Source organism: Bos indicus x Bos taurus, chromosome 7 (assembly GCF_003369695.1).
Source record: "Bos indicus x Bos taurus breed Angus x Brahman F1 hybrid chromosome 7, Bos_hybrid_MaternalHap_v2.0, whole genome shotgun sequence".
Lineage (NCBI taxonomy): Eukaryota > Metazoa > Chordata > Mammalia > Artiodactyla > Bovidae > Bos > Bos indicus x Bos taurus.
Genome location: NC_040082.1, coordinates 69,332,208 through 69,354,716, shown reverse-complemented (window position 1 = coordinate 69,354,716; position 22,509 = coordinate 69,332,208). Strand labels below are relative to the sequence as shown.

General features: G+C 34.8%; 2 protein-coding genes across 2 annotated transcripts; one reads left to right on the top strand and one right to left on the bottom strand.

Moving 5' to 3' along the window:
- Positions 1–7,127: 7,127 nt before the first annotated feature.
- LOC113896298 (olfactory receptor 2W3-like) lies at positions 7,128–8,091 on the top strand. The gene is given in 2 exon segments (XM_027548534.1): positions 7,128–7,580; positions 7,582–8,091. Coding segments are annotated over 2 exon segments (963 nt in total).
- An 11,050-nt stretch (positions 8,092–19,141) lies between these two features.
- Positions 19,142–19,978, bottom strand: LOC113896297 (olfactory receptor 2T27-like). The gene has a single exon (XM_027548533.1). The coding sequence runs from the start codon at positions 19,976–19,978 to the stop codon at positions 19,142–19,144; it is 837 nt and encodes a 278-aa protein (XP_027404334.1).
- Positions 19,979–22,509: the final 2,531 nt, after the last annotated feature.

Genomic DNA, 22,509 nt, shown 5'->3' with positions numbered 1-22,509 from the left:
TCACTCCCTCCTCACCCCCACCCATGGAAAAATTGTCTTCACAAAACCAGTTCTTGGTGCCAAAAATGTTGGAAGACCACTGTACTGGGACATGGGATTTTAAGGGCTATCTTAGAATTTGGAGTACTGAACTCAATCAGAAACTCTGTAGCCCATAACATGTTCCTGTTTGCTGTTTTTTTATTACTGACCTTCAGTCCCAATGTGGTCCCCAAATTTGACCTTGTTACTTTAAGATGTTTATTTATATGATGACATAAAATTTGGTTAACTTTAACTGATTTCATTTTCATTATTTTAATTTTGGAAAATTCATATAAAGATTCAGATTTAGATGATTGACAGTATTTTGTGGGAATTCAAAGCTTCTTTTTAGAAGCTTTGAGCCAGAGGTTAAGTCAATTGCATCCACAGACAGATGACCAAACTGACAACAGAAGTGTATGTAATCATTCTCATACTGAATTGTAGAGCAATTTAGTCCCATTTGTTTCATTATTCTGGCAGTCATTCTAATACTCCTTGGAGAAGTAGTTGGAATTTTCTCTACATAGAAGCTGACCAGTTCAAAAGAAGAGAGCCAAAGATCATAGTAATTTAGATTTCTCACATAAAAGCATTATCTTCATTTGATACATATATTCACTGATTTTTAAAAATATTTTGCCTCTTCTTAGAACTTCCATTGAATGACACTCATTTGTATGAACAAAGAAGGGTCATGAGGTATACTAGGAGATTCCTTTTCATGAAAAATATAAACAGAACAAACAAAATTATGAAACATGGAAGAAATATAAACAGATCAGGAAGAAGAATTAACCTTAGAGGAATTACCTTCAAGAAATATAAAAGAAGATATAAACTGCAACAAATATAAGATCCACAGAAATATTCCTTGACAAAGCTAAAATATATTCTTTCTACTTAAAAATATGATAAACAGTTTTAGAAAATCAATAGAAATGTTAGATGACCAAAATGAGGAAATGGTAAAATAAAAACACAAAAGAATAAAAACAAGACATAAAAGAGGAAAAACAGAAAATTAGTGTAGCAGACCCAACACTGAGTAATAGCACTTCTACAGCTAGAGAATAGAGGAAATGGAAGAAAGACTATCAATGCACTAAATCAAGAACATTTCCTAAGTTGTGATTTCTGAAAGTCATGTAAGTTCACATTAAAGTGCTTCCTGAGACTTCTTAGGTCAGTGGATGGCAATATTATGATATTTGGTATGCTCAAGATAAATAATAGAGTCATAAGCTTTTACAGAGGTAAAAAAGTACCAGAAAGTAGAATAGTTTTTAACTTCTTAATAATGAACTGAAGTACAATTGAGAATTTCCTGAATGTAATATTATAGCTAACTAAAATATCCTTCATGTAAAAAGGTAAAACAAAGATATTTAGCTTCTCAAAAATTTGCACGCTCCAGAAAACTGTTTAAAGCACAATATTTCTCTAAAAACAAAGAGCAAACAATGAAGGAAGAAGATATGGGCCACAGAAGACTGCAGATTCAATACAACATGTAAAGATCGGCATTTGAGGTGACAGTTGTCAGTCTTGTACCAGAAGGAGAAGATGATCAGTTCAGAATCTCCAACCAGACACGGATGTCTCTAGGTTGCTATGCAAGATGTCTGGGAAACCATGAACTCTGACTGCGACTTGAACCCATGAGGCCAAAGCCCAAAGCCCACGGTCTTCCAACTGAGATCACACATCTGGTTTCAGGACTTAAGGTTTGTGGTGTCTCATCATGGAAAGAATTCAGTGAGAGACAAAAGTGATAGGTAGGAAGTGGATTTGTTTAGAGATAAACACTCCACAGACAGACTGAGCCACCTCAGAAGGTAAGAACAGCCTTAAAATATGGTTTTGTTTGTTTTTATGAGCTGGGTAATTTTATAGGCTAATGAGTGGGACTCCAACTATTTTAAGGAATGGCCAGAAGTTTACAGGAATTGGGCAACTAACCATTTTTGATCTTTGATGATCGGCCTCAGAATTGTCATGGTGTGTATGGATGAGTCATTTAGCTTGCTGATGTGTTACAGTGAGTGTAAACTGAGACTCAAGGTCTAGTGGAAGTCATCTCTTCTACCATCTTGGACATATTAGGTTCTAATCAGTTTATGCTGTGTCAGTGTAGGAAGTTCATCCCACAGCTAAAGAGACAGAGAGCGCTACACGTGAACCTGTATGGGGAGAGTGAATTAAGATCATGCATTCTGAGACAAAGCGTGCAGAGCAAGTTTAGAATTAAACATGTGCAGAGTCTCTTGGGCAGAGAGTCTCCTGGGCAGAAGAATTTTCAGCACTGGGACTCATTAAATTCATTAAATTGCTTCTGTATCTATCAGGCAACTACTATATTTCCTGTGTGCTTCACAGCTCCTAATAAACCTTATGTTTTGTACCAAGAGAAGAAATGAAGCAAAGATATCTTTTATTTTCTTGAAAGCAAAAGATTAACAAATGGAAGATTTTAAGTGATTTATTTGGTTAATGTTGCTCAAGAAACTCTTTGTATGATGATTTCATTTCATGAAATTATTTGGATGATTGATGCACTGTTACCAAATTGATATCATGTTAACAAATTCCTTTAATCTCCTATTTTCACAAACTCTATAAGAGAACCAGGAATATATTTACACAAAAAAGTTACTGCACAACAGAATAGATCATTAGTTCAAATTTACCCAATGAACTTTTGGAGCTAAAGTATTAATGCGTATGTGCTGACACTCCCTTTTCAAATACAGAAAACATTAAAACCAGCAAGTCATATTCTTTACCAGAATCTATGAACACAGACTGCTATGTCATTCCCCATTAACTGCTCTATGGAAGAGTTTCAGGTTTCATTTGAAGCCTAATCCTACTGTGGTAAGAAAATAGAGAAATGAGACAATACTGTGCTGTATCTTCTTATAGGTGGATGCTTATGTCTTGCTTGACTAGGATAGTAAAACATTTCTTGGAAAAAAGAGGAAAATTAAATGATTCATTATCTTTTATAAAATTATGGGTTAATTTTGTATTTTTAGCTAAAAGTATGTTATAAGGACATTTCCTATTAAAAAAAGAAGGGAAAAATAAAATAAAAAAAATCTTCAGTTTTGCTCATTTTCTGTTTCAGAGTGAGAAAAAAAAAAATGTAGTTATACCAAAGCACAACAGACATCCCCTGTGACTTCTGCCTCTCAACCTTCCAATTTACACACTAATGGTTCAAGGGGCTTTGAAATGCCCCAGAGCATAAAGATCCCTATTGTTCTAGACCCTCTTTGCCCTGTCATCCAGGCTTCTCTCCAGAGAGACTACCCTTGCCTTGTCATCTCCATAAAAACCCCCTCTTCAGGGCAGTTGAGGTCCTTTGGTGTTAACTAGGAAAGGACCAAGTTTAGGAGAGATTCCCCCTTTTCCTCTCTCACATGGATTACTCCCTTTGTTTATGACATTGGAGGAAGTCACCCACAGCCCACTAGCTTCAGGCTGGACCTTCCCTGGGCACAAGAGGAAGAGGACAAAGGACAGACAGAAATTACAGAGCAGAGTGTTTTGCTGGAATTAGACTATCTGTCTCTTTTACTTTTGTACTCAGACAACATTAGTTTCTTTGACTCTGCACTTGGCAACCTGCCACTAAAATAATGAGTAAGAGTTTTCATGTCTTATTTCCTCTGACCTTTTTCATTTCTTAGTTTGTTCATTAAATTGCTAATTAGTATTTTTTTTTTTTTTTTGGTCTTCCAGAGAATGTAGATATACAAAGGGCTAAAGAAGAATCAGCTCTATTCTTAGGGGCATCCCTGGTGGCTCAGAGGTTAAATGATGCTAGGGCACATTCACATGCCACATATTAGCAAACTCGAAGTTAAATGGACCACAAAACTATACAAAATCAAATGCTTAAACTATATTAGAGTTCTCTAATAGATATCCCACAGAAAATAAATTTTGAATAAAATAACAGGCAGTTATATGTAAGGGCATACAAAATAAAATAGATAAAATATATTCATATCCTTGACCCAAAAAGTAAAGATGATTGTGAACTACAGAAAGTTATTCAAATAAAAATGTCCTGAAGGAAAAAAAAACAGTCTGAACTAAATTAAGTAAATATATATGTAGAGATATAGAGAGAAAATAGAAAGACATGGCAAGAGAGAAGAAACGAGATGGGGGAAAAAAAAAAAGACCAAGAAACAGATAATAACATAGAAAACCACCCCATCATCCAATTTAAGCCCAAAACAAGATGATTTAATCAGCTGTAGTAGGATAGGCGTATATAGAAAAGCCAAAAGTTGAGGTGGTAAAGATTTAAAATTGAATATGAATGAATGTCCAATCGAAATTTTTATTTGATATGACAGCAGGCACTAGGAACCCACTTCTGCACTGCCACCGAGCTAATTGTGTTCTAAGAATGGCAATGAAATATGGCATTTTTTGATATTGTATGTATAAAGATAAGTATGATACACAATTTAGTCCAAAGAATTAGGTAGAGAGTTTACGGGCATAAAGTGACTATGTTCTAAGTTGAATCAATTTGGTATTATTTATTATACATCTCTTATGTAAGTGTTCAACAGCAATGCAAGAAAGAGACTAATAAATTAATCCTAAAACGTCCATAAAATATAATCATAATCAAAAGGTAGGAATAATGCAAGGTTTGGTGAAATAAATGCCTATATACATGAACAGAGGGTATCTTAAGAAGAAAATAAGTATGTGGGTATGTATATGTATATATATATATATATATATATATATATATATACACACACACAAACTATCAGAAGAGAAAGATAAGAAAAATATTGCAAATAAAGAATGATAGAACCTTCACAGAGGAAGGCTGAATCTTGCCAAAAGAGTGAAAAATTTTCCTGGCAGTAATAAACCAGGTAAAGAAATTGTAACTTTTCCCAGTATTAAAAATCCAGATTTAAAAATAATCTTTTCTCCAGATCCATTAGGAATTCAGTAACTATTACAATAGCTAATTAAAATGTGAATCATTGTGGTTCTCCTACTGAGTGAAGTGAAGTGAAAGTCGCTCAGTTGTGTTCGACTCTTTGCGACCAAATGGATAGTCCATGGAATTCTCCAGGCCAGAATACTGGAGTGCGTAGTCGTTCTCTTCTCCAGGGGATCTTCCCAACCCAGGGATTGAACCCAGGTCTCCCACATTGCAGGCGGATTCCTTACCAGCTGAGCCACAAAGGAAGCCTTCTTTTACTGAATACAAGTCAAATATCCAGGTACTGGAATTGTAGGATGAACCTGGATGTAATTTTCTACATCTTTCATACATGGATCTGGAGGAGAGAGTGGTAGTAATTCAAAAGAGCTACATTCACAAGGTGCTATATTAACCTGTGTAAAGTATGGGCTATGGATATGACTAAGTAATGCATTGTTTCTAAGCTCTATTGATCATAGAGGACAACTGAAGTCATCATCTGTGGTGGCATCTAAGAGGTGGATAAATCACATCTGGCCCAGGTATTTAAAAACCATAGAGACAAGAGACCCCAAAATGTTCTATCAAGTCTGAGATTTTGGGGAGTAATTTCAGAGAAGTTGAACTTTATCAGGATTAATGAATGCCAATAGCTATCAACCACTTCCAACCAGCTTCAGAAACATTCAGGGAATGTATTCACAGAAAAGGAAAAGAAGTAAATTTAATCTTAGAATGACACCCCAACTTTCTCTCCAGGGTAAGGTATTGTACAAATGAGCAATTTTTTCTTTATGTGTATCATGGTACAGCTACCTCAGAATCTAAAGGAAGAATATACAAATTCTAAATTTTAAGAATTATTTTCCCACCAACAGTGTAAGAGGGTTCCCTTTTCTCCACACCCTCTCCAGCATTTATTATTTGTAGACTTTTGGATCGCAGCCATTCTGACTGGTGTGAAATGATACCTCATAGTGGTTTTGATTTGCATTTCTCTGATAATGAGTGATGTTGAGCATCTTTTCATGTGGGAATGCAAACTAGTACAGCCACTATGGAGAACAGTGTGGAGATTCCTTAAAAAACTTGAAATAGAACTGCCTTATGATCTAGCAATCCCACTGCTGGGCATACACACTGAGGAAACCAGAAGGGAAAGAGACACGTGTACCCCAATGTTCATCGCAGCACTGTTTATAATAGCCAGGACATGGAAGCAACCTAGATGTCCATCAGCAGATGAATGGGTAAGAAAGCTGTGGTACATATACACAATGGAGTATTACTCAGCCATTAAAAAGAATACATTTGAATCAGTTCTAATGAGGTGGATGAAACTGGAGCCTATTATACAGAGTGAAGTAAGCCAGAAGGAAAAACATAAATACAGTATACTAACGCATATATATGGAATTTAGAAAGATGGTAACAATAACCCAGTGTACGAGACAGCAAAAGAGACACTGATGTATAGAACAGTCTTATGGACTCTGTGGGAGAGGGAGAGGGTGGGAAGATTTGGGAGAATGGCAATGAAACATGTAAATATCATGTAGGAAACGAGTTGCCAGTCCAGGTTCGATGCACGATGCTGGATGCTTGGGGCTGGTGCACTGGGACGGCCCAGAGGGATGGTATGGGGAGGGAGGAGGGTTCAGGATGGGGAACACATGTATACCTGTGGCGGATTCATTTTGATATTTGGCAAAACTAATACAATTATGTAAAGTTTAAAATAAAATAAAATTAGAAAAAAAAAGAAAAAAAAAGAATTATTTTCTCAAAGATTTATAAGATTTTCATATTTAATTTTTATAGGAAAATTTCCTCAGCATATTTTGTTTTCTCTATTCTTTTATTCTCTTTAAAAATTATTCTATTTTAAATTTTCACTAAAACTTATTTTCTTAAATGATATTCATGTTTTGTGTTTTGCTTTAAGTAGTTTTCCTATAGCCAGATTATAAAATTTCTATGTACTTTTTCTCTGTTTATTTTTAAACTTTTAAGCTATGGTCACATATTTTCACTAAAAGTTTCAAAGTTTATTAGCATGATAGGCATACAGAACAGTTAGAGGCTGTACATTATTTTTTTTTTTTTCCAGTTTTGCTGAGTTGCAGTAGAGATGGATGTAACCAATGAAAGCACCCAGGGAAATTTCATCCTTTTGGGATTTTCTGATCGGCCTCATCTGGAGAGAATCCTCTTTGTGGTTATCTTGATCGCGTATCTCCTGACGCTTGTGGGCAACACCACCATCATCCTGGTGTCTCGGCTGGATCGTTACCTCCACACTCCCATGTACTTCTTCCTTACCCACCTCTCCCTCCTGGACCTTAGTTTCACCACCAGCTCCATCCCTCAGCTTCTGTATAACCTAAATGGACATGACAAGACCATCAGCTACACAGGCTGTGCCATCCAGCTCTTCCTATTCCTGGGTCTGGGTGGTGTGGAATGTCTACTCCTGGCAGTCATGGCATATGACCGGTTTGTTGCAGTCTGCAAGCCCCTGCACTACATGGTGATCATGAATCCCCAGTTATGCTTGGGTTTAGTGTCCCTTGCCTTGGGGCTGTGGGGTGGCCAACTCTTTGATCATGTCTCCAATGACCCTGTGGCTACCCCGCTGTGGGTACCAGAAGGTAGACCACTTCCTGTGTGAGATGCCTGCCCTAATTCGGATGGCCTGTGTCAATACAGCTGCCGTTGAAGGCATTGCCTTTATTCTTGCAATAGGTATTGTGCTGTCGCCCTTAGTGTTTATCCTGATCTCCTATGGCTACATTGTGAGGGCTGTATTAAGTATTCAGTCATCCTCTGGGAGGCACAAAGCCTTCAACACCTGTGGCTCCCATCTCACAGTGGTCTCACTTTTCTATGGAAATATTATTTACATGTACATGCAACCAGGAGCCAGCTCCTCCAAGGACCAAGGCAAGTTCCTCACCCTCTTCTACAACATTGTCACCCCGCTCCTGAATCCTCTGATCTACACCCTCAGAAACAAAGAGGTGAAGGGGGCATTGAGAAGATTGACTTTGGTAAATCTCAGTTTAGGAAGAAATTATAATAAAAGACAATGTTAGGAATTCCCTTTTAAATGTTTTATTCTTAAAAAACTTTGGATGTTTATTATTTTTCATTACCACCATCTGTCAGTGTTTTGGCAAAATTCTTCACACTCTGTGACACATTCCTACTCTTTGTCCAAATCATGAAGTATACCAATTCTGATATTCAAATAATTCAAAATCAATATTTCTCAATGTAAGGTCTATTGATCCCTTTTGTTGTTCAGTGGCAAAGTCATGTCTGACCTTTTGCGACCCTGTGGACTGTAGTCCACCAGGCTCTTCTGTCCATGGATTTCCCAGGCAAGAATACTGGAGTGGGTTGTCATTTCCTTCTCCAGCTCTCAATCACTGCTGATGTACAAATATCTAAGAAATCCAAATACACGCTGTTCTAAAAAGGTAGAAACAGTAAGTAAAACCACATTTCTATTAATAATAAATCTGGAAGGAAAACTTTGGAAGAAGAAATGAAATCTATTTTACTAGATTTTCAGAAATATTTGATCACTAAGAGCACACTGAGTAATGGAATCTAATTACCCACTTTTTAGAAGTCTTGATAATATGCTATTAGGAAAAAGGAACAAGAATTTGCATCTTACTTTCATTGTCCTACAACAAAAATAAAAGCTCTTTAAGCAAAGTGTGGCTATAATTCCTTTTTATCTGTTCATTAATTCAATGCCAATTATTGAATGACTTTTCTGCTTCAAGCACTATATTCTAGGTGCTGGAATTAAATTTCTGATCAATATTGACTAGGTCCCTGTGTTTGTAAAATTTCCCTACTGTGTGTGCCAGTAATAATAAATGACAATAAAAATATAAAAAGCACTCATTTAATGTTGTGAAAAAATACAGAATTATATGTTGGAAAGTAACCATTTAGCCGTTTAAATGAGATATTCCCTGGAAATATCTAGTGAGATATTTCAGCTGCATTTGATCATGAAAAGGGAGACCTGCAACAATCATGCCAGGAGAAGGGATGTCAAGTTCAAACTTCCTAAGGTAAGAGTAAGCTTCACATGCATTCAAATCAGAATAATGAGCATTATATGTGGATTCTATCATTGACAATAAGCGTATATACTACTATCAGAGAGTTTAGAAAAGGCCAGAGCATTAAAATTTTACAGGCAATGTTAAAGAGTAGGAATTTTAGTGTAAGCACAGAAAAACTGTTTAGAAAGTAAACAATCTGACTTACAGTGTTACACATCCACTTCATCTGCTCTGCAGAGAATGAATGTTATGGAACAAAGGTGAATCAAGAATCTACTGCAATAAATCAGGCAACATTAGGTGATGTTTCACAGTAAGCATTAACAGTGAAAAGAGAAAAATTTAAATCAATGGTGTGTTTTATAAGATCAAACCAAGGGTTTTCTGATGCAATTTACGGAGTGAAAAGAGATAAGAATCAAGAATAATTTCTTGGCTTGTAAATTGAGCAGTTAGTGCTTAAAGGAAGTGACTGGTATGTGCCTGTTAAGTCACTTCAGTCATGTCCAACTCTTTGCAACCCTATTGGCTGCAGCTCACCCAGGCACTTCTTACTATGGGATTCTCCAGACAAGAGTACTAGAGTGGTTTCCCAGGGTCCTCCTTTGAACCTGTGTGTGACTGGAGTAAAAGCAACCATCTCATCCTCTATCATCCCCTACTCCTCCTCCCTTCTATCTTTCTCAGCATCAGAGTCTTGTCCAATGAATCAGTTCATCACATCAAGTGGCCAAAGTATTGGAGCTTCAGCTACAGCATCAGTCCTTCCAATGAATATTCAGGGTTTATTTCTTTTAGGATTGACTGGTTTGATCTCCTTGCTATCCAGGAGACTCTCAAGAGTCTTCTCTGGCACTACAGTTTGAAAGCATCTATTCTTTGGTGCTCAGCTTTCTTTATGGTCCAAATAATACATTTGTACATGACTATTGAAAAATGATAGCTTTGACTATACAGACTTTATCAGCAAAGTTATATCTCTGCTTTTTAATACATTATCTAGGTTTGTCATAGCTTTTCATCCAAGGAGTAAGTATCTTTTAATTTCATGGCTGCAGTCACCATCTGCAGTGATTTTGGAGTGCAAGAAAATGAAGTTTCTCACTGTTTCATTGTTTCCCCATCATTTGAAGTGATGGGACCAAATGCCATGATCTTAGCATTTCAAATGTTAGGTTTTAAGCCAGCTTTTTCACTCTCCTCTTTCACTTTCATCAAGATGTTCTTTAGTTCCTCTTCACTTTCTGCCATTAGGGTGGTATCATCTTTATAACTGAGGTTGTTGATATTTCTCCTGACAATCTTGATTCCACCTTGTGATTCATCCAGGATTTCTTATGCTGTACTCTGAATATAAGTTAAATAAGCAAGGTGACCCCAAAAAGATGTCCTTTTCATTATTGAGGACTGGAATGCAAAAGTAGGAAGTCAAGAAACACCTGGAGTAACAGGAAAATTTGGCCTTGAAGTACAGAATGAAGCAGGGCAAAGGCTAATAGAGTTCTGCCAAGAGAACACATTGGTCATAGCAAACACCCACTTCCAACAACACAAGAGAAGACTCTACACGTGGACATCACCAGATGGTCGACACTGAAATCAGACTGGTTATATTCTTTGCAGCCTAACATGGAGAAGCTCTATAGAGTCAGCCAAAACAAGACCAGGAGCTGACTGTGGCTCAGATCATGAACTCCTTATTGCCAAATTCAGACTGAAATTGAAGAAAGTGGGGAAAACCACTAGACCATTCACTAGACCTAAATCAAATCCCTTATGATAATACAGTGGAAGTGAGAAATAGATTTAAGGGACTAGATCTGATAGACAGAGTGCCTGATGAACTATGGACCAAGGTTCGTGACATTGTACAGGAGACAGGAATTAAGACCATCCCCAAGAAAAAGAAATGGCAAAAAAGCAAAATGGCTGTCTAGGGAGTCCTTACAAACAACTGTGAAAAGAAGGGAAGCTAAAAGTAAGGAGAAAAGGAAAGATATACCCATTTGAATGCAGAATTCCAAAGAATAGCAAGGAGAAATAAGAAAGCCTTCCTCAGTGATCAATGCAAAGAAATAGAGGAAAACAATAGAATAGGAAAGACTAGAGATCTCTTCAAGAAAATTAGAGATACCAAGGGAATATTTCCTGCAAAGATGGGCTCAATAAAGGACAGAAATGGTAGGGGCCTAACAGAAGCAAAAGATATTAAGAAGACATGGCAAGAATACACAGAAGAACTACACAAAAAAGATCTTCATGACCCAGATAATCACGATGGTGTGATCACTCACCTAGACCCAGACATCCTGGAATGTGAAGTCAAGTGGGTCTTAGAAAGCATCACTACGAACAAAACTAGTGGAGGTGATGGAATTCCAGTTGAGCTATTTCAAATCCTAAAAGATGATGGTGTGAAAGTGCTGCACTCAATATGCCAGCAAATTTGGAAAACTCAGCAGTGGCCACAGGACTGGAAAAGTTTCGTTTTCATTCCAATCCCAAAGAAAGACAAGGCCAAAGAATGCTCCAACTACTGCACAATTGCACTCATCTCACGTGCTACTAAAGTAATGCTCAAAATTCTCCAAGCCAGGCTTCAGCAATACGTGACCTGTGAACTTCCAGATGTTCAAAATGGTTTTAGAAAAGGCAGAGGAACCAGAGATCAAATTGACAACATCCAATGAATCATTGAAAAATAAGAGAGTTCCAGAAAAAGATCTATTTCTGCTTTATTGACTATGCCAAAGCCTTTGAATGCATGGATCACAATAAACTGTGGAAAATTCTGAAAGAGATGGGAATACCAGACCACCTGACCTCCTGAGAAATCTGTATGCAGGTCAGGAAGCAACAGTTAGAACTGGACATGGAACAACAGACTGGTTCCAAATAGGAAAAGGAGTACATCAAGGCTGTATATTGTCACCCTACTTATTTAACTTCTATGCAGAGTACATCATGAGAAATGCTGGGCTGGAGGAAGCACAAGCTGGACTCAAGATTGCCAGGAGAAATATCAATAACCTCAGATATGCAGATGACACCACCCTTATGGCAGAAAGTGAAGAAGAACTAAAGAGCCTCTTGATGAAAGTGAAAGAGGGGAGTGAAAAAGTTAGCTTAAATAGCTCAACATTCAGAAAACTAAGATCATGACATCTGGTCCCATCACTTCATGGCAAATAGATGGGGAAACAGTGGAAACAGTGGCTGACTTTATATTTTCGGTCTCCAAAATCACTGCAGATGGTGGTTGCAGCCATGAAATTAAATGACGCTTACTCCTTGGAAGGAAAGTTATGACCAACCTAGACAACACATTAAAAAGCAGAGACATTACTTTGCCAACAAAGGTCCATCTAGTCAAGGCTATGATTTTTCCAGTAGTCATGTATGGATGTGAGAGTTGGCCTATAAAGAAAGTTGAGCACAGAATAATTGATGCTTTTGAAGTGTGGTGTTGAAGAAGACTCTTGAGAGTCCCTTGGACTACAAGGAGATCCACCCAGTCCATCCTAAAGGAGATCAGTCCTGGGTGTTCACTGGAAGGACTTATGTTGAAGCTGAAACTCCAATACTTTGGCCACCTGATACAAAGAGCTCACTCACTGGAAAAGGCCCTGATGCTGGAAAAGTTTGAGGGCAGGAAGAGAAGGGGACGCCAGAGGATGAGATAGTTGGATGGCAACACCAACTCAATGGGCATGGGCCTGGGTGGACTCTGGGAGTTGATGATGGACAGGGAGGCCTGGCGTGCTGCGGTTCATGGGGCCACAAAGAGGCAGACACGACTGAGTGACTGAACTGAACTGAACTCTGAATATAAGTTAAATATGCAAGGTGACAGTATACAGTCTTGAAGTACTCCTTTCCCTTGTTTGAACCAGTCCATTGTTCCATGTTTGGTTCTAACTGGATTTACTTCTGGGCTCTATTTCCATTGGCCCCATGCCTATGTTTGTGCCAACACCATTTCATTTTAGTTTCTGTAACTTTGGACTGTTTTATGAAATCTGGGAGGGTTATGCCTCTTGCTTTGCTCATTTCTCTCTGAATTGCTTGGCAACTCTGCATCTTTTATGAGTCTATGTAAATTTTTGAATTATTTGATCTAGCTTTGTGAAAAATGTCAGGGATATTTTGACTGGGATTACATTAAATTTATCGATAGATTTGGTTTTCATGGACATTTAATAAATATTAATTCTTTCAATCCAAGTACTTGATATCTTTTTCACCATTTTTTGAATTCATCTTCAACTTTCTTTATCAATGTTTTATAGTTTTCAGTTTATAAATCTTTTATCTCCTTGGTCAGGTTTATTCTTAAATATTTTATTATATGATGTGATTTTATTTCTTAAAATTTGTATTGGTGTAGAGTTGATTTACAATGTTGTATTGATTTCTGTTGTAAATTAAAGTGAATCAGTTATACATATACATATATCCACCTTTCTTTAGATTCTTTCCCCATGTAGGTCAGTGCTATACAGTGTGTCCTTATTAGTTGTCTATGTTATGTGTATAGTAATGTGTATAGTTCAATCACCTTTCTGATATTTCATTATTAGTATGTAGAAATATGACAGATTTCTGTGTATTAACTTTGTATCCTGCAATTTTACTAAATTTTTTGATGGTGTCTTTAAGATTTTCTTTGTTAAGTATCATGTCATCTGTAAAGATTGAGAGCCTCACTTGTTCCTTTCCAATTTTGATTCCTTTTTATTTATTTTTCTTGTCTGGTGCTGTGGCTAGGAGTTCCAAAACTCTGTTTAAAAATAGTGGTGAGAATGGGTATCCTTATCTTGCTCCAGTTTTTAGTAGGAAGGCTCTCACCTTTTCACTACTGAGTATTATGTTGGCTGTAGGTTTGTCATAATTGGCTTTTATTATTCTTGAAGTCCTTTGTTAAAATACATGTTGATAATTTTTTGCATCTAAATTTATTAGGGATATTCATTTATAGGTTTCTGTTTTTCTTGTAGTTTCCTTATATGACTGTGGCATAAGTGTTATTCTGGTCTCATAAGAGTTTGGAAGTGTTTCATCCCCTTCAGTTTTTTAGAAGAGTTTTAGAAGAATTGGCATTAATTATTGTGGTGGTTTAGTCACTAAGTCAAGTCCAACCCCTTCCAACCCCAGGGACTGTAGCCCGCCAGGCTCCTCTGTCCATGTGATTCTCCAGGCAAGAATATTAGAGTGGGTTGCCATTTCCTTCTCCAGGGGATCTTCCCGACCCAGGAATCAAACCTGGGTCTCCTGCATTGCAGGCAGATGATTTACTGACGGAGCTTGAGGGAAGCATTAGCTATAATATAATGTTTAGCAGAATTGGCAAGTGAAGAAAAGAGTTTCTTGGGGTTTTCTATGATGGGAGATTTTTGGTTACTAGTTCATTCTCAATATTAATTACTGACCTGTTGAGATTTTCTGCTTTTTTCCAATTCAGTCTCTGTAGCTGATGTGTTTCTGGGAATTTATCCCTATTTTCCAGGTTATCTAATTTGTTCACTTATAGTTGCTCATTGTAGTCTTTTATGATTGTTTGTATTTCTTTTATATCTAGTGTAAGGTCTTATTTTTCTTTTGCATCTAATTTTATTTATCTGAATAGTTTCCCTTTTTTTCTTAGTTTAGCTTAAGGTTTGTCAATTTTGTTTATCTTTTCTAAACCAGTTCTTAGTTTCATTAATCCATTCTATTGTTTTTCTAGTCCCTAATTCACTTTTTCCTTTTTATTGTTATATCCATTCTTCTGCTATCATTTTGCTTAATGTGTTCTTCTTTTTCTAGTTCTTAGAAGTGACAAGTTAGATTGTATATTTGAGATATCCCTAATTTCTTAATGTTATGCATTTATTACTCTAAAATATCTCTTCAGAGATGCTTTTGCTGAATTCCATAAGTTCTGATATGTTATGATTACATTTTATTTATTTGAGAATTTTAAAATTCCCTTTTGATTTCTTTTTTGACCCATTGTTTATCAGCAGTGTATTTAGTTTCTACACATTTGTAAATTTTCCAGCTTTCCTTTTGTTGTTCATTTCAAGTTTCCTACCACTGTGGTCAGAAAAGATAGTTGGTATGAATCCAGCCTTCTTAAATTTGTTAAGATTTGTTTTGTGTCCATTCATATGATTTATCCTGGAGAATATTCTGTGTGCACTTGAGAAGAATGTGTATTCTGATTCTGTTAGATGGACTATTCTGTATATGTCTGTTAAGTCCATTTGCTCTAATGTATCCAGTTACAACATTCCCTTGCTGATTTTCTGTGGATAAGATATCCATTGTTGATAGTAGATTATTGAAGACACATTACTGTTATTATACACTTGTCTATTTTTATCTTTAGATCTGATGGTATTTGCTTAACATATTTAGGTTACTTAGGTGCTTTCATGTTGAGTGAATATATATTTACTATTGTTATATCTTCTTGAAATAGTGACCTCTTTTTAATTGAAGTACAGTATTGTGTAATAATAAAAACATTTTTTCCAATTTTTCATTATAGGTTATTATGAGTTATTGAATAAAGATTTTATGCTGCATAGAAGTTTTTATGCTGCATATAATTTTTATAAAAATTATACATGACTATTTTGTTTATAGTCATGTGTATCTGTTAATCCCATACCTCTAATTTGTCCCTCTTCCATCTTTGGTAACCATAAGATTGTTTTCAATGTCTGTAAGTCTGTTTTTCTTTTACATAAATCTATTTTTATTTTTTTTGGATTCCACATACAAATGTTATCCTATAATATTTGTCTTTATCTGAATTACTTCATTCAGTATGATAATCTCTATATCCATCCATATTGTTGCAAATGATATTCCATTATTTTTTATGGCTAAGTAGTATTCCATTGTGTATATATGTGTGTGTGTATGTATACACACACACATATATAAATGCATACCATATATACATATATGTAAATACATATACATATATGGTATGTATTTATATATGTGTGTCTGTATACATACATATATATATATATATATATATATATATACACACAGAGCATGGGGCTTACCCCAGGTGGCAGTAGTAGTAAAGAGTCCACCAGCCAATGCAGGAGACATAAGAGGTGTGGGTTCAGTCCCTAGGTTGGGAAGATCCGGTGGGGGAAGGCAAGGAAATCCACTTTAGAATTCTTACCTGGAGGATCTCATGAACAGAGGAGCCTGACAGGCTACAGTCCATAGGGTCACAAAGAGTCAGATATGACTGAAATAGCTTAACATGCACATAAGTGTCTTGGAAGAGATATGGAAGAATAACTTTTTGATTGAAGGATGTGAAATAATTTATTTGGCAACATATACAAACATTAATTTTGAAGGGAATAACTGATAACTATTACCACAATAATGTTAATTTTTAATAAATATCAGCATTCAGAGTGTGAGAACCCATATCAAGGAAGGATAATATAGTTAGCATGAGTAATTGGAAATGAATTTTGTCCATATTTTATAAAGAACTACTAAAATTAACAATAAAATGCCTAATTCATTATTTTTTTTTTTAAAAGACAAACTGTTTAAATGCAACTTCTGAAAGAATGAGGTAAAAATGGACAGTAAATATGTGAGGAATCACACAACTTTTCTGGTAATCAAAAATAGGCAAAATAAATAGCAACAAGACCATACAGATACACTCATCATATGCACATAAATATATTATTTTGAAAATCATGCATTTTTTAAGGTTGTGAAATTAAAGGAATTCATGCTTGAATGAGTTGAACTACTAAAATTATTTAGAAAACACTGTGGCATTATCTATTGTAGTGGGTTGAAAGATGGCCCCCCAAAATTCATGTTCTTTTCGAACATGTGTATGTGACCTTTGGAAATAGAGCTTGGCATTTGTACTTAGTTTGGGATCTCAAGATGAAATCATCGTGGATTTAGGGTGAGTTCAAAATCAAATGAGTGTTTTTATAAGAGAAAAGAGCACATTAAAATATACAAAGGAAAGAAGACCAAGTGAAGAAAAAGACAGATCAGAGTTATGCTACACAAGCCAAGGAATGTGAGAAACAATCAGAAGTGAAAGAGTCTAAAAAAGATTGACACTTGAGCATTCACAGGTAGCCTAGACCAGTCAAAAACTTGAAATAGAATGTTTGGACTACAGAGTTGTGAGAAAGTAAATTTCTAATGTTTTAATCCATCAAAGTTTGTTTTGATTTTTTATGGTGACCCTAGTAATTTAATGCACATTATTAATTTTAAAATGTGCATACCTTCTCCCTAGCAAATATACTCACAGACATTTTAAAATTGTGTTTATTTTTACTGATATATGTATACAAGTATTGATAATGTAGTTGTTTATAACAGTGAATAACAGAAAATGCCCCAATGTCTAATACATTTGAATGTTAAATAATTTATGCATATTGATGCTATAGAAGTTTATAAAGGTCAAAATAAATTAAAATTAAAACTTTGGGAACAATCTGACAAGCAAAATGTTAAGTAAAAAAAACTAGACAGAATACATATACTATTTTTTCCAACATATATTTGGTTAAAGAAATTAAAAATTAGGTCATATTCAATTCTTTAATCCATTTTTGGTTGATTTTTATGTATGGTATGACATAGTTGTCTAGTTCTCTTTTTTAGTGTGTGGCTTTTTAGGACTGCAGGACTATACAGCTGCAGGTCTTATATAGACACAAGGGTTAAATAGTTTTAATCTAGCTGGTGTATTTCCAATTTACATTTAAAAGGCAATAACCAGTGAAAAGATAAGTGAAAGTACAAAATAAATTATGTGGAGTAATAATATTTCTTAATAATAAAATTACTCAATGAAAACTTTATAAATTCAAATATATAATTTATGGACACAGCATAGAACTTAAGAGAAATAATGGATGGGCTATTTTTTAATAAATTGTTAAAGGTCATATATTCAAATATGTAAATAAGTCAAATATGTAAAAATATTTAAAGATTAGAAATAATAAATGGGTAAGTATAGTATGAAAAAGTCCAAAATAAAAATGTTTACATAACACACACACAAGGAAATTTTCCAAATCAAGTAAAACTAAATGAATAAATATATCTTTCAATTATAATAAGGTCTCTATCATTTACTAACTCAATAAAATGAAAAGTATAAAATCATATATACTAAATTTATGATTTGGATTGTTTAAACTATACATATACATACATGCATTTATTTGTTATGTTATAAATGTACATAACTCATCAATTTGATAAGAACAGAAACATTAAAAAATAATTATTCCCTTGGATTCATTATTTTCACCTGTGAAAATTTATCAAGAAAAAAATATTTTACACAAAGTGGAACCCTTAATAGAAATAAATCTATGAATTGAAAAGAAATGCTATGACAAATTTAAAAAATAGTTAAGTATACTGGTATCATTAGTTAAGACAAATTACTATAGGTAATTAGTTAAATAACACCAAAGCTAAACTATTGTGGTTATAGCAATTAGTAAAACAAAACACACCCGTTCCTGTATAAAATGGTGAGAATAAGAAGAAAATCTTGTGTTTGTGAGCCACACTTGAATCATATGCTCAAAATTAAATATGTTAATTGAATTGAAAAAATAAAGTTGAATTGAATTGAGTTGAATTGAAAAAAGAATTGAAAAAAGAAAGTTCTGACCAATGTATTATAAATATTGACTTAAATATTGTTACAACTCAATGGTTTAGGGAAAATTACTTTAAAATGTGGTAGAGAATCAATATTACTTAGTATTCACATTTTTTTCGCTTGTCTAATTTTTTTTTAAAAAGTTATTTTTTATATTGATTGCTGATTGGCAAATTGCTGACATTGCATTTTTGTTAATAAATTGGTGAGGATCTTATGAAGCATAGAAGGAAGGCACGCTATGTTTCATTAGCAGTCCACTAAAGATAAGGTTGAAGTGGTTTGGCCATGAGATGTCTACATAAAAGTGCCATTTGTTGATTATATATTTCTCATCTCTGTTACTGTAAAATCCTTCTGTAACTAAGGTCAGTTCTTTCTTCTCCTGTTCTCAATAGATATCAACTTGGTTATTTTTCTTCTCAATACTTTCCTGAGGGCTCCAGACATCTCTTTGTTTCTCAGGCTGTAGATGAGGGGATTGAGCATGGGAGTGAGGATGGTATAGAAGACAGAGACCACTTTGTCCTGCTCAGCAGTGTGATAGGCTTTGGGGAGAAAATATTTGATGATGGCAGTTCCATAGAAGAGAATCACCACAATCATATGGGAAGAACAAGTTGACAAAGCCTTCCTCATCCCCATGTTTAATTCTAATCTTAAAACAGTGGAGAAAATCTGCCCATATGAGGCCACGATGGCAGATATTGGAAAGAGGAGAAATATAACACCACTGATAAAAAGACCATTTTCATAAAGAGAAGTGTCAGCACAAACAAGTTTCAGGAGAGCTGGGATCTCACAAAAGAAATGATGGATTTCTCTGGAGCCACAAAAAGGAAGATTCAGAACATAGACAACATGGACGAAGGCATTGATAAGTGCACCCAGCCAAGTGCCAGCCACCATGAAAATGCAAACTGTAGGGCACATGAGAATTGAGTAGTGAAGGGGATGGCATATGGCCACATAGCGATCATAAGCCATGACTGCCAGGAGAAGGCACTCTGCTCCCACCAGAGTCATGAAGAGGAAGAGCTGGATTCCACAGTTAGTATAGGAAATGTTGTTTCGTCCAGACAAAAAGTCAATGGCTATCTTGGGAACAAAAGTAGAGATATACAAGAGGTCCATCAAGGAAAGTTGACTGAGAAGAAAGTACATAGGAGTATGGAGATGAGAATTCAACCAAATGAGTATCACCATCATAATATTGACAATAAGGGCCACAAGAAAAACTAGAAAGATGAAAGTAAAAAGTAGCTTGGGGATCAAGATGCAGTGAAATAGCCCCAGGAGAACAAAGTCAGTTCCAGTGGTCCTATTGTTCCATATCTCCATTCTGTCCATCCCAATTCATTTCCTTGGGTAGAGTTTACAAATATCTTTAGGTCCACATTTATTTTACAATGTATCACTTTCATTTTCTTTCTTAGAAATATCAATGATATATTTTATGTATAAAGTTTTGACTACATTTAATTCTATGTCTTTACCACAGAATGTTGTTACTATCACAAGTTTAGTGCAAAATTTCTTAAGACAGTTTTATAAGTACGTCTGAAGAAGTACTCTACACTTGCAGTATTTTAAGAAAAATGTAAACTTTTTGAAAAATTTAAGTACAATTTAATTAAAAGAATAAAAAGTATGTATCTGTATAGATCTGCCTATTTATCTATAAAAAATTCAGGACATATTTAAAAAGTCATTCCATGGTCTTGGATAGTTCTGATTTCTAAGTACTAAAGATAAAATTAAGATTTCAATCCTAAGTGAATAAGTAATCTACACACCTACACAAAATGTGTTGAGTATTTTACATATGTCATGTTTTGATCATTATAACAGCTTTCAAAGGATAACTTTCTTTGATTTTAAAATATGAATTTGACTCTCAAAGAGTTAACTAACATATACAGATATAGAGTAAGGGAACTAGAACTACTATAACTAGATCTAAATTTTTGCAAATGTTTTGATCTAGTCTTAACATGTTACCAAATTTCTCTAAAAGAGAAATCTTTAAGGTTTCTGTTTTTAAATAAACAATGTGTAAGATTACTTTTACTTTACTTTTTTTTTGAATTTGACAATCTAAGACCATCCAGAAAGTACAGAAAGAAGTTCAGTGTTGAACAGGCTGCTTTCTGAGTCAGATTCCAAATACTGATACCACATAGTCACAACACTCTTGATATTATGCAAAAGAAACACAGTAGCAAACAACCAGACACCTGTTATTGATATAGCCAGTTGGGTTGGTAATTTTCATCTGTGTGGATAGTTCAGTGAAATTTAGGGAGTAAAAAAACATACAGTAATTAATATAATGAAGAAATAATCTAGTCTTTAGAGGAAAAAGTGAAGAAAAACTCCATTGATAGATTCAAATACAGTGTGAGAAGTAATTTTCTAATGCACAGACATATTTTTCAAGATGTCCCTCAAAACTGTGACATAATAAAGCAGAATACCAAACTATTAGACTTGCTCCTTGAAGAATGTAGTTAGTTATTTGTTGTCATGATCTATAGTGACTTGCTTTTATGGCTTGAAATCTGACCATCAGTTATGTTGTTCTTACATAAGAAATTTCACTAAAATTGGCATTGACTCCTGAATGAGAATTTCTTTAAATAAGCCATCTCAATTAAGAAAAAAAGAAAAAGATTACCTTTACTCAGGCTTTATTTGGCGTCTGTTTTTATCCCATGTCTTTATGAAAAGTGTCTGTGAAGCTGCATACACTTTGCTCAAAGGAAAAGAGAAAGTGAGTAAAAATGCTTCAGTAAGAAAATAAAAAAAAAACAAAAAGAAAAACTCACACACATGTACTTTAATCCCTGAGGGTAAATTAATTGTATTGTATCTAAATACAAATGCATCATTTAGTATAAAACTATATATTTTTCAGAGTCAGTAGTGAATATTACTCATTGGCAGGTGCAGATGGAGTCTAGGTAGGATAAGGGAACTATAAAATATTAAGTAAATTATTAAAAGGCTATCCTATATCTTTAGCCATCTCTTAATTTGATGTTCGTCATCCAGCAAATACTGCTATTATAGGGCCATTAAGATTTTAGACACTCAGAAAGAATTTTGAAATTTTGAGTTACTTCAAACAGGGTACTTTTCTTATTTACCACCAAATAACTTGGTTTATGATAGTTTTGAAGTCCCAGACCACATGAAGTGAGTATTTGGTTTTGTTTGCCCATCCAAAGTGAAAATTAACATGTAAGAAAGTAGACATAATCATAGACTTTTTTTTAGTATTAATATAAAATTTTATTTAACCTAATATTGTCCAAATGATTTCCACAAATGATATTTTATATAATAGCCCATAAAATGGTTAAAATTATATTCTCAATAGGTTTATATGCTAATGATGTTTTTAGAAACACATTTACAGATTTGACTGACAATTTAACTGCCTATATATATATATATATATATATATTTTTTTTTTTTTTTTTTAACATGACGAAAGGGTTTCTCCTGCTTTGGCAGACATGTTCTTTACCACTAGTACCACTAGGGAAGTCCAACTTATACAAGCCCACCAGGTTCCTCTGTCTTTGAGATTCTCCAGGCAAGAATATTGGAGTGGGCTGCCATGCCCTCCTTCAGGGAGTCTTCCAGACCCAGAGATTAAACTTACATCTCCTGTGTTTTCTGAATTACAAGCAGATTCTTTATTTCCTGAGCCATTGGGGAAGCCCCAAAAC